The sequence below is a fragment of the Tasmannia lanceolata genome, unplaced genomic scaffold (assembly GCF_043159265.1).
Source record: "Tasmannia lanceolata isolate RefF3 unplaced genomic scaffold, GAP_Taslan_0.1 ptg000006l, whole genome shotgun sequence".
Lineage (NCBI taxonomy): Eukaryota > Viridiplantae > Streptophyta > Magnoliopsida > Canellales > Winteraceae > Tasmannia > Tasmannia lanceolata.
The window spans coordinates 9,422,102-9,435,294 of record NW_027518683.1 but is presented as its reverse complement, the minus strand read 5'-3'; the positions used below and the strand labels follow the sequence as shown (position 1 = coordinate 9,435,294).

At 38.6% G+C, this 13,193-nt stretch overlaps 2 protein-coding genes across 2 annotated transcripts; one reads left to right on the top strand and one right to left on the bottom strand.

Annotated features, from left to right (window-relative positions):
* Window positions 1–301: 301 nt before the first annotated feature.
* LOC143878326 (Pentatricopeptide repeat (PPR) superfamily protein) lies at window positions 302–4,140 on the top strand. The gene is made up of 3 exons (XM_077380626.1): window positions 302–991; window positions 1,875–2,265; window positions 3,768–4,140. Exons 1-2 carry the CDS (start codon window positions 617–619, stop codon window positions 2,262–2,264), a joined length of 765 nt encoding a protein of 254 aa, XP_077236741.1. The 5' UTR covers window positions 302–616; the 3' UTR covers window position 2,265; window positions 3,768–4,140.
* A 1,511-nt stretch (window positions 4,141–5,651) lies between these two features.
* LOC143878325 (Major facilitator superfamily protein) lies at window positions 5,652–10,747 on the bottom strand. Its single transcript, XM_077380625.1, has 5 exons — window positions 10,339–10,747; window positions 9,578–9,837; window positions 9,389–9,484; window positions 7,042–7,212; window positions 5,652–6,450 (listed from the first exon to the last, which is right to left on the bottom strand). The coding sequence occupies exons 1-5, from the start codon at window positions 10,745–10,747 to the stop codon at window positions 5,881–5,883; spliced, it is 1,506 nt and encodes a 501-aa protein (XP_077236740.1). The 3' UTR covers window positions 5,652–5,880.
* Between the last annotated feature and the right edge of the window lie 2,446 nt (window positions 10,748–13,193).

Here is a 13,193-nt window from a genome sequence, read left to right as displayed (position 1 = left end):
GATGCAGGGTGAATGGATATTGAGCCGAGAATGGTCACCAGAATCTAACTATGTCTGACAGATAATATCATGTTCAATCTTGGATGAAAACTCAAACCTAAATTATGAAAAAGTTGAAAAAGTTCTAGATGTCCAAAATATTTACTGACAAACTATATCTAAAACATTAGTTGTACAAGCTAAAGATACAGGAAGATGAGACTTCTTTTGAAACACATGACTGTTAGATAGTCTCGTGAGGTTGCTGAAAAATAATCGAGAGATAAAGGGGTTAGGATCAAAGGGCTACTAGCTTTACTTGATGAAACCATAAGTGGGTTCGCATTGTGGTGAACTCTTCTTTACGGTGCTTTCGTCAATACAGTGATCAAACATTCATTAGTGGAAGGCTTGAAAGGCTTGACCATTGGGCTATTCCACTGTTGGATCAAGTGGTCCCACCAAATCAAGCGTTGATCGAGCAATAGGATCACCCATGGTGAGATTCATCCATAATGTGGCTGTTTCGTACTAAGTTGTGGGGGTTTTTGTTGAGGAAAATTCCGAGTAAAAGCTGAAAAAATCCCGAGGGTTTAAGAGAGGGAGAGGTTTACATGCCGCTGCTTTCAGACCTTCCATGGCGATTCGAGCTTTTACAAGATCGAAAATCCCCGTTTTTTGCTCGACGATCATTCGGGTCCTGACAAAACCCACACAAGAATCATCGACCCTCGTCAAATGGCAGAACCCAATTCACGAAATAGATTGGAACAGATCCATCTGGGGTTTCAGGCATTACCACGACGGAAGACCGAGAGGCCCTCTCTGGAAAGGAAAAAAGATGATTGGAAAAGAAGCCCTTTTCGTGATTTTGGGGCTCAAAAGATTCAAAGATGATGAGGAAAAGCTCGACAAGTTCATAAAGTCGCACGTCCGGAGGCTATTGAAGATGGACATGATTGCCGTCCTCACCGAACTCGAGCGACAAGAGGAGATGTTTTTGGCTCTTAAGGTCTCGTTTTTATGCATCTTCTGAAGTGGGTTTTGGAATAGATTGGTGGGTTTTAGGGTTTTAAGGTTTCCGTGGAAGGGGTCTGATTAGGGTTTTTAATTGGTTGCTGTTTGATTTTAAGTACTCTATCTTTCTCTCATAAGCTTTTAAGCTTTGGAATATACTGCATTGGGTTTTCTATTAAAACTGTCTCTCTAGATGTTTGGCTCAATTAATCTTTCTCATCAAATTTATGAACTGGGCTGCGAATAGTGTTGGTTTTCCTTTTATTTGGGAAAGATGAGATGATATAGAAAGTTGGGTTGATTGAGAAATTACTGTTTTCTGAGCTAAAAGCTTTGATTTTTAGCTTAATTCTGCTTTCTCTTCAAGTTTCTGAATTGGGGTTTTCTATGAATTATTTGTTTTAAAGATGATCTGGAGGAGGATTGAATTGAGATTTTAATTTGTTTTGGTTCTAAATACTTTGGCTGGTGTTAAAGTCTTTTTTTCGTGCCCATCATCAAGTTCTCTCTTTTTCTACGTTGGGTTCATGCATAAGTGATGGATTTTCTGATTTAAGTGCCTCAAGAGGATACCATTGGGGTTTTGTTGGATTCTAGAATGTTAAGTTTGTGTTTTAGTTCTGATATATCTGATTGAGTTTCCATTTGTCTGCCATTTCTGACTTGGGTCTATTAATAAAATTCGGATTTTCAGTTAGTTTGTGTAGTTTGGGACATGTTTGAGTTTAATTTGTAGATGATATTAGTGCCTATGGCCTGGTTTTCATGCTTGATTTTCCATGTTTCTTTTCAATTCTGAATAGAGCTTCTTAGTTAATATTATAACATGCTCTAATACAATCGAATTTTTCTTTGCCACTATGTTGTTGGGTTTTCAGACATTTAGAGTAATTCAGAAGGAGGACTGGTATAATCCTGATGTGTACCTGTACAAAGATTTGATTATTGCACTGGCAAAGAGTAAAAGGATGGATGATGCAATGCAAGTATGGGAGAGTATGAAGAAAGAGGATTTATTTCCTGATTCTCAGACTTATGCTGAAGTAATCAGAGGGTTCTTGAAGTATGGTTCACCTGCAGACGCTATGAATATTTACGAGGATATGAAGAATTCTCCTGATCCACCTGAGGAAATGCCCTTTAGGATTTTGTTGAAGGGGCTCCTCCCACATCCTCTATTGAGAAACAAAGTCAAGCAAGACTTTGAGGAGATGTTTCCAGATCGTCATGTTTATGATCCTCCTGAAGAGATATTTGGCATACATTGAGGTACACAGTTTGTACTTTTGTTTCATTTTTTCCTCTCACCTTGCGTTTTGTGGTTCTTGTCTGTGCATTTAGCATGGGATTTCAGTATCTTTTATTTGGAATTGCATTGTGAATGCTGCTAATCATTGAAAGCCTTTCGACCAGTTGAATTTGTGGTTTGATTATGATTTCAAAGAACTTTTATGTTTTAGCACTTCTAAGGACAAGGTGGTTGCTTTCCGTCTACTAGCAGGCTTAATTTGAACTTCTTCTGTTTGATTCTTAATAATGCATAAACGTTTGTTCAATTTTGGAGTTACAAGATATTTATCCAGAAAGAACTCCTGTGTTGCATACATATCAGTTATGCATCCTCAGTGGCAAGTCCTGTTTACGGGTATTCGACGAGCAAAATAAAAAAATACTATATGAATACATCTTTGGTACCTCTTAATAGTAATAATGTGTACATCAGTACTTATTCCATTTTAGTTATAGATATTACCCCATTGAGTGCTGACTTTGCGAGAAATCTTTCTGCAAAACTAAGGAGACCCCTCAAATTAGTTTGTCTTGTTGAAATTAGACATACATGCAGATTTACACAATTACAGAAGAACAAACACTTTTGTGATACAAAAATCAAGACCAAGAACCTTGTGACATATAAGCACTTAGAGATGCTTAAAATATAACATGATTCCCACCAGGCAAAGCTCTACACTTCTCTTTGCTAGACATGTCTCTCAGGATGTCAGTAGCGGTCCCAATTGCCTTTGCCAATGATTTCATAATGTGTACAACCTGACGCATGGTGCTAGCAGTCATGTGCTTGGTGGAACAATCCCTCCTCTTCCTCCTCCCAAGCATGGTCAAGGTTTTAAATCTTGGTTTCGGTTTCGGTCATCACCGAAACCGAAACGTTTCGGTTTCGGAACGAAATTTCGGACGAAATCTTGTAAAAATTTCACCGAAATTTCGGTGAAATTTTGGAAATTTCCGAAACGTTTCACCGAAATTTCCGAAACGTTTCACCGAAATTTCCGAAACTTCACCGAAATCTCCGAAATTTCACCGAAATTTTACCGAAACGAAACGTTTCTGCCGAAATTTCCGAAACGTTTCGGCGAAATTTGGTACTTTTCCGACTCACAGTGAATTTCGTTTCGGTTTCCACCGAAATTTCGGATTTCGGTGGAGACCGAAACCGAAATTTGGTGAAATCCGGAATTTCGGACTTTACCTCGGAATTTCGAGAATTTTGGTCCGAAATTTTGAGAAATATATATTTTTTTTTCAAAAAATAAATGTTACAAAATTTCGGAATTTTCAAAATGAATTAAATAATCTTTTTTAACTTTTACCAAATTTCAGCCCGAAATTTCGAATTTCGGTGGGGTCCGAAATCGGTACCGAAACCGAAATTTAAAACCTTGCTCCCAAGTCATCATTGTGATCAACCCCTCTGTCTCACTCCCACTAAATCATGTTTAGATCTATCTCATTAAAGTTTTTGGTTGCAGGTCCTCACAGAATTTTCATGATGTTGGAGAGTTTAATCCCACATCACCTTTCAATTGGGGCGACAAGTGAAGTAACGACTGACAAGAACAAATTGCTATGATAAATTGGGAAGGATATTGAAGCATTATCCTGAGGGTGAATATTGCCTTTCTTCTTCATCATACAACTCCTCAAAAAATGTGTCAAATTTTGCTTCAGTATCCCAAAAACAAGATCTTGTTGCTATAGAGTTAAGATTTGTAATCATTTTTGTACCTTAACTATTTATGCTGCTACTTTGACTCGTCCTCTAATTAGCAAAGATTGAATGAATCACAACCTTTGATGGTTGTACCATTCAAACCCATCCAACTGGATGATTTTATTGTTTTATGTAAAATCTAAACTGGGTGGTTTAATTATAGACAATTGGAGCTCTAATCATTAATGCTTCATAAATTTGTAATCTTTTATATCTTATTCCTCAGACCTAGAACTAACATTGTTTTATTTATTATTTATTTTTATTTTTTTTGAAAATGAAAAAAAAAACCCATAGAAAACGTTGGTTAGAGTACACAACGTTGTTCAAAGTACATATTGGTGAACATTAATGTTGTTCAAAGTAAAACTATATGTAAGTACATATTATATGCATGTACGTATGAAATGCTCTTTAGTCTCTTCAATGGAATCTGTTGTGGTGGTCGCAATATCCATAAACTGTAGCATGGCAATAGTTGCGACACCAATGGCAGGCAAGGCATCAACATCAGACTACTGCATGACGAGGATAGCAGGAGGTCGATGGGTTTTCTTCTTGCAGACTGAGAGGTACAAAACCTGATGCACTTGAAACATGGGCAAGGCAAGGATAAAGAGAGGATGAACGAAGTGTCACATGGCTTGGGGGTAAGAGGGGGATGATGGGCAACACTTATCTGATAATTAATGTTCTCTATACCTTATATAAAATAAGGCGACTTAGCAATATTAATTATCAGAGCCCCGACTATACATAATTTACTACGCCAAAGTTGAGACTTGTAAACAAAAACCAGCCACTTAGAGTCTTAAAATTCTAATGGAAACCTTCCAAGTTAAATCTACCTATTAATAAACATGAAATTTAGTCGAGTAATGTTTTGAATCTTTTCAAAGCTTAATTAAATAGTACCAACCTAGTAAAACCTATAAAATAGAAAATCTCTTGTAGTCTCAACTCTTCTAACTTTTATTTTTTTGAGAAACGGTAACTTTATTAATCCCAATAAAATAGGTACAAGATTGGAGCGTGAAACAAGCTGTCTCCCAGCTCAAGTACAATCCGTGAAGAACCTAATGAAAGCACTTATACATCAAGATCGTGGTGATTGCCCGGGAATGTTAACCGTGAGTTCCGGGAATGTTAACCGTGAGTTCCAGCTCAAGCCTCAACTCTTCTAACTTTCTTAGCTAGAATTTAGAAAATAGAACTAAAAATCTATAATAAGGAAAAACTCTCTATCTGACCATGAGATTATATCATCGTATCTTATTTTTTCTTTCCATTTCTTTCTTTTGTTTTTTCCTTTTGCTTGTTATTATTTTTTTTTTTCGAATGTTATTTTTCTATTTTTTGTATTTATGAATTGTCCATATTTATGACACTGCAATTCAATCAAAATTTGAACTGGCGTTCGAACCAGTTTGAAAGGCTGCAGTTCCATCAATGGTTTGGTTTTTAAAACGTTGATTCCAAGTAAAACGATACTGTTGAGAAATTTTGAGCAAGAAGAAAATGATTCCAACTAAAAGGAAACTGTTGAGAAATTTTGAACAAGAAGAAAAGGGATGATGTGTGTTGGGTCACAACTTCCTTTCTTGTATTTCATTGCCACATATATGGAAAGAAAAGAAGCACAGAATAGGAGTCAAACCATTAGTGATATACACTTTGAAAGAGTTCTGTCTGTAATTTCTTTGCAACACTGTAACAGTATAAGGTGTAACTCAACCTTCTCCCAAATCATAATTTTGAGGTCCCAATCCCAAGTTGCTACACCATATTAGAGCCTCAATTGAATCATCAGTGCCCCAAATGGTTTTTTGTTGCCGCTGTTAACTTACCCGCAAATACACCTACACTTCAACTTACTCATTCATGGTGACTAGTTGCAAGCTCTCCTCCGACGAATGCTTCATCGAGATGTCAGAGGGAAGCAAAATGTCAGACTGGTGGGCTTTTGGAACAAGAAAGATGAGACCCAATGTGGAAATTCTCAACAAATTCCTAATGAGCACTGCTAACCATAGGTTTCTGAAATCAGTTCTTGTAACATGTAGCAGATGAAGAACAACGCCCCCTCCCCACTTGGAGGACAGAGCCCCAAGGCTGTCTATGCACATGAGGAGTGCGAAGAACGTCCCTTCAATGCCGAGAGGGCAAAGCTTTGTGCTGAGGACAATCATGGGCATCCATCTGATCCTGGTTATGATGCGAGACACACATTCCTCCATCACGACGAAGAGATAGTCAGGGATTCCGAGTTTAAGGTTCCATCGGAGGACGAAGACGAGGTCTAGGACTCCAGATAGGCTGTAGAGAAGCTGTGCGGAGAAGAGCAAGTTCCTGAAAGGGTAGTCTTTTAGAACCTTGTGATAGATCAGAACCCCGACAATGGAAGCCATTGCACCAATTGCATAGATCATCCCAACAAAATCCTGCGTTAGTTTAGTATGAACTACAGTTAGGCACATTTTGGTCATTTTGAAAAAAATGATATTTCTGCTACTTCTTTCACCATATCCACCCCCTTCTGTTTGTCTTTTTCTAAAAATGACTGCATTTCTAGTTTTCTACCCCTTTAAGAAAATAGACAAACAAAAAGGGGTGGAAATATCATTTTCAGTATGTTTGGAAGTCCTTATCACCATCAGATCATGATCACATGATGTCACGAAATAGAATGCAAGCTCATACTACTATTTTTTTTTTTTTTAATATCGTTCATCCCACTTGCTTCAAGCATTTAGACGATGATGAAATACATTAGGGCCCACGTCTTAGCCCGGACCCAAAAAATCATTGGATGATGGGATGCATTAGGGCTATCTGGATGCATGGAAATTATTTTCTAAAATAAGTTTTCCCCCATTTTCAAGGGAAGCTGAAGCTGCAGACCTTAATAGGTTCTGGGTTATTTTTATTCCCCTGGAAAATAAATTCCATAATTTTTCCATAGATCCAAATACCCCCTAGGGTTTAATCAAATGAAAAAATTAGCCTGTAAAAGAAAAGGAGAGTTAATTCACCTGAGAAAATGCAGGGCCAGCTTTAGGGTCAGTGTACCAGTAAAATTGGCCTTCGTGAGTGCTTATGCTGAGGGCAAGAGATAAATACATGTAGAGAGATGGTTTCCACACTTGAGGACACTTCATGGTTGCGCACATGCCGCTCATAGCACCCCCCACCTTCTCGAATGCCTACACACGTGTGCAATAAATAAAGAACGGGAAATGATATTTCCACCCCTTTTCTTGCATTTTTCACTCCCTTGATTTGTCAATTTCTTTCTATGTTTAAAGAGGGCGGCCCAGTGCACGAGACTCCCGCCATTGCAAGGTCTAGAGAGGGCTAGATGTACGCAGCTTTATCCCTGCTTTGCAGAGAGGCTGTTTAGTCCATATATTATTAGGGTGAAGGGTGACCTCATGGCGAACTCCATAAGTGCTTCTTGGGCCCATTTGTCTGAATTGCTCATTGTTATAGGCTCTACCTTTCATCAATTTGGATAAATTATCTAATGATCCTCACCTTTGATGTTGCAATGCCCAACAGTTGAGTTGATAGCCTTTGGAGATATATTATCTAAGGGGCAACACCCCGATCTCAACCGGATATAAGAATGCACCCCACTTTAGATGTCACATTGCACAAAAGTGGAGTCGATGGCTATTTAGATATAGATTGCCTAATGAGGCTACCTTCAATCTCATATTGCGCAAGAGTAGAGTTGATAGCTATTGGAGATTTAAGACTAGGGTAACCTAGGGTATAGAGCCAAAGATCGATCGCACTTGGCAAATAGTGTAGATATAAGTAGTGCCTGAGAAGAGAGACCGGGAGCGGATAGCGATAGAAGGTGGTGCGGGTGTGGAGAAAAGGAACGAATTTGGGGGGTGGGCGTGGAGAAAAAGGGGGAAATTTCTGTCTCTCTCTCTCTCCTTTAAACAACCTTGGAGGGATGCAAAATTTCCAATTAATAGTGAATTTTATGAAAAGCCATTCTGTGGCACTCTTTTGCAGGAGAGAACAGCCACGTCAGATAAATTTAATGAATAAGAAAAAAACTCCTACAAAGTGAGCTGTGTGGCTATTCTCTCATGCAAAAGTGAGAGGCAAATAGGCTTTCCATGAAATTGCATGCCTAGATATTTGTAGTGATTTGCTAGGGACTTTCCCAGAGAGTCATTTCACGGCTGGCCGTTGCATGAGAGAGCAGCCACACAGGGGCTCACTTTTCAGCATATTTTGTCTTATTCATTTAATTCATCTGAGGTGACTTCTCTCATGCAACAGCTATCCGCGAAATGCCTTTATGCAAAAGCCACTTGCAATCCCATATTTTTGTATAGATAGAAAATAGATAAAGTATTTAATATAAGAGAAAATGGTTTGTGAGCGGCTGCTCAGATAAGCTTAACTGAGCAGGGCTCACAAACCATAGGGGGCCCTACATTTTGGGGATCCTAAGCATTCATTTGGAAGGCCCCATCATGGATGTGGTGCGTACCAGAAATTAGCTGCGTTGGATCGTCTTAGGGTGTCAATTTGTGGAGGGAAAAATGGACAAATACTGTTTGTCCACAAATTTGCCCATTTCCCCCCCCCACAAACGGAAGGGTTAGGATGATCCAATGGAGTTGGTTTTTGGTACACACCCCATCGATGATGGGGCCTTTCAAATGAATACTTAAGATCACCCCCAAAATGTGGGCGCCCTATGGTTTGTGAGCTCTGCTCATATAAGCTTATCTGAGCAGAGCTCACAAAACCATTTCCTCTTAATATAATAATAATTTATATATTATATATTTATTTAAACCACAGGAACCAACACATGACAGCCAATTTTTCCTACTTATAAGATAATGATTTTCCCAATATTTTGATAAAGATGCTCGAAGCATCTTATCGTGTAGTGTTTAGAGGGCGTCAGACGCTCAATTATCTCTTACAAGCCGTTTAAAGTTCAAACACTACGCGACAAGATGCTCCGCGCATCTTTACAAAGGTTGGAGTGTTGAAATCATTTCCCTTTCTATTGGTATTAAATATTTCGGGCACATGGCGACACCAATTTTCTAGTTATATATAAATTGATTTATATAAAGAGAGTTGATATGACCAAAAAGTCAACCTATAAATTGATTTAGAAGCATGAGTTCAATTCGAGCCAACCACAACAACCCGAGCCACGCATGTGGGGCCAAGACGACGTTAATGTGGGGCCTCCCTAAAAACCCCACCACCTATAGTGGTCAACGAAAGAGACTTCCAGCTCCTTTCAACCGTTTGATCACATCTTATCGGTGGTGATGTGCTATCAACTATTCTAATTCATTCCTTAAAAAAAGTAAAAATAAGTAATCTGACCACCTTCTTTTCCACATTGTGAATCTTCCTCTGCTCATAGATCACAAATCCAAGCACAATCAGCAGTGCAGCAGGGACTGTCAAAATCCCCAAAGCTTCCTGCAACAAAAAGAAAGAAAAAAAGCCAAACACCTAATTTAAGAGATAGAAATTGAGAAAGACAAAGGAGGATCCATATAAAAGAAACCAAACCTGAGCTCCTATATGATGAACAAACAAGCCACTGGTAGAGTATCCGAGCAATGCGCCGATTGACGAGCAAAACCCACAAAGGCTCTGCATATCGGGCGCCAACGAAGGCTTCTCAATGCTATTTCTCGCAATGCATGCATCAATAATCACATCTGCAATGGCCACACTCCCTGCGATCCCAATCAGGCAAATAAGCGCCATGACAACTGGTAATTTGCTGTGGATCGAAACGACAAGCGCCGAAAAAGTCCCAATAACACCTGATTGATTAATGCAAGAGGAATATATCAAACTCAAATGTAACGAGTTTGAGTTCACCACTATACCAATTAGAAATCTAAAACCATAAAAATCCATTGTGGGTTTAAAGTCATATTATCAAATTCAAGTGTAACAATTTTTATAGGGAAATAATATCAGCCCAACCATGATTTAATAATTGCACAAAAACAGTTTGTCTTTTCCTTTTTAATTCGTTTGTAAGAGATTTGGGGGAACTTTAATAGCCCTTGACGGGTCTTCAAATAATAAAAGACAATATGAATCAGTGCAATTATCAAAACTTGGTTGGGCTGATATAATTTCCCTTTTTATATCACCAATAGAACAATCAGAAATCAGAAGCTATAAAAATCCATAGTGGATCAGATTCATGGTATCAAATTCAAGTCTAACAAGTTTCATATCACCAATATACCAATCTCAAATCAGAGACCATATACATTACATTCATGGTGCGTCACAGTCTTAGTAACACTCACCTGCAAGTATAAAGTAAGGTCGGCGTCGATAACCCGATACCGGAAATACGTCGGTGAGGAGCCCCCAGATAGGTTTCATGAGCCAAGGAATGTAGTATAGTCCGATGTATAATTGCACCGCGGACGGTTGCACCTTCTGGACATCCTTCCAGTAGTAGTCGGTGACTACACGAAAGAAGGATCCTGAGAAACCTTGGCTGAGGCCATAAACCAAAACGACCCCAAACACAAAACTTGGATTTAGCTCCTTTGAAAGCATTCCAAGCCATTGAAACAGCTCAAAGGAAATGATGGGGGAGTTTTTTTTTTCATGGATTATTGAAGGATCGTCCTCTTCTAAGAGAGACATATTTACCGGTGTATCGGCCGGCGGTTTTTTCACCAGATCTTGGGTTTCTGAAGAAACCATTTTTGGGTTTTGATTATTAGACCCAATACTGTAAAAGATGGTCAAAGTTCGAATTCCAAATTTCAAACTAGTCTTTATCGGTTTGCGTCCATGAAAATAGTTTATAAATAACAAACTATACATTAATCTGTCAATTGGGCCATTCTTTTCTATTAAAAATAGCTGGGAGGTTAGACCGAACTTCCTTTTTTTTATAATTAAACACACAAGAGATGAATGTTACCCATAAAATAACACCCTTTCCTGCATTGATATCTCATTTATCATAGTAGTTTACCTCTCCAAAACTGTCTGCTCGTTCAAAGTCCAAGTTACGGACAATTTGTGAGAGTTCACACAACCTCAAATAACTTATTCGATTAACCTGTCCTTAGTGCCTTTCTAGTGTTACAATTTACACCCTTGACCATCTATTAATGTAAGTTTTGGACTTCTCATGGTTATTTTTCTGTGTCAATTTCTTTTTTGTATTCGATTTTACGTATGCCTAGGGGTACATCTCGGGTCGATTTTTTGAAATTTTGGTTGAGCTTTTACCATAGAATCGGGTCTAGTTAGGGTTGACTATAATTCTTTTTTTACCAAAAGTTCAACCTGACCCCAGCCAAATTGCATGCCTACTCATGTTCATGCTGCAAAAATGGATATGACGATGGAGGGCTCAGGAATGTGCATATAATCTAATACGCATAGTCTTAGATGTTAATGGTGCTTCGAATAGTTTTGTGTCTTTCTTTGTTAGTTGTTCCCTAAGTCATCATTAATGTACACATTGTAATTAAAATAAGATCAACTTAGAATTATTTTATATGCAAATTGTAGGCTAACACGCGACTTGTTCGGATTGGGAATGTGATCATGAGTCGTCTCGTGTCTTTTCCATGTGGAAACGCACCTTACGCACTAGACTCCAACAAAAAATGTGTAAACAGACAGAAAATCTGCAAATAGACTAGTCTTGAGATTTGTCTTGATTGTGCACAAAGAATTAAAAAAAATAATTTGTTATGTATTTTTTTCTTTTTATGGAATATCTTTTATGCTTAAGGAAGTATTTAAGCATGTACCAAGTATGTAAGGAAAGGTTTGCTCCTTGTTTCCTTGGGTGTGGTCCATCTCGGGCCGCCTGTTTCTCTCTCTTATATATATATTTGTCATTTCAAAAAAAAAAGTATGTAAGTAAAGGGTTTGCTCTCTAATCCTTCGAAATCCCGTAACAAGAGAATAAACCTGTCTGAGAAACTTTTGTTTGATTCGTTATATGATCAAACATTAGTATTGGACTCACAATCCAGGTTGTGATTCTTTTATAAAATCGAATCAAGTTTGGAGTTGCAGACTTTTAGGGCCTTGTTAGCTCGATGGAGAGATATGTCTCTTAAAGCTCGATGCCCCGTGTGCTGTGATGTTATGGGGCTCTCCAATATTAGGGCCTTGTTAGCTTAATGGTTATGTTGCTTCCTTTATTATTTCTGTATCAAGGGTGCTGTCCGGGTTCTATCTGTAGAGGCTTTGTAGACCCCCCCGGTTGTTTTTTTTAATGATAAAGAATTGGATTAATAAGAAAAAAGATCAGGGGATCAGCCCGATCGAGATGATCAATCAACAACCCAGGAATGGAAAAGAATTAAAATTAAAAAGAACATGACAACCCACATCAAGGAGGGAGAAAATCAGACATCTCCAATGCCACCCTTGAGGCTCCCTCCCTCACTAATCTATCCGCCTCAATGTTTCCGATCTTCTAACACGATGGAAGGAAATGAAAGATCCCTCCACTTGATCCATAATCTCCTAAATCCATTGTGCGAACAGCCAAGGATGGGGGAGAGACCCCTTCAACAATTTTATTACAATGGGTGAATGGGGCTTTCACTATATCACGATCCATGATGATGTGGTTCATCAACCTTATACCTTGATGGATAGCTCTTCCCTCCGCCTTATTAGAGTCTGCAATCCCAATGGGGCCTGAGAATGCCCAACATGCATTGCCGCTATGGTCACGAAGAAGGCCGCCTACTCCTACGGTTCCCGGATTACCTAAGATAGAGCCATCAAAGTTCATCTTAAAATATCCCTCTATGGGCACCTCCCACGACTGCACCACAATTCGCCCCTGCTCCCCACTGAAGCAAACTTCCTCCCCTACCATAAGTCATCCGCTGAGACGAATCTGAAGCTAGTAAGAGTCCTAACCCACACAATGATCAATGCTATCAATTATATATCTTGGCGGTCTGCCCGTATCCATTATCAATTCTGGGTTTAAAAAACAGAATATATAACAAATTGGCGATAGAAAAATATAGGAACATGCCAAAAAAAAAAATGAAAGATTGCACTACCTGATTTAATTGATACTCCCATTGAACTACTTCACTTTTTTATGATCAATTTCTATAATTTATAAAAATGTATGAAAGATTGTAGTACAAGATTTGTC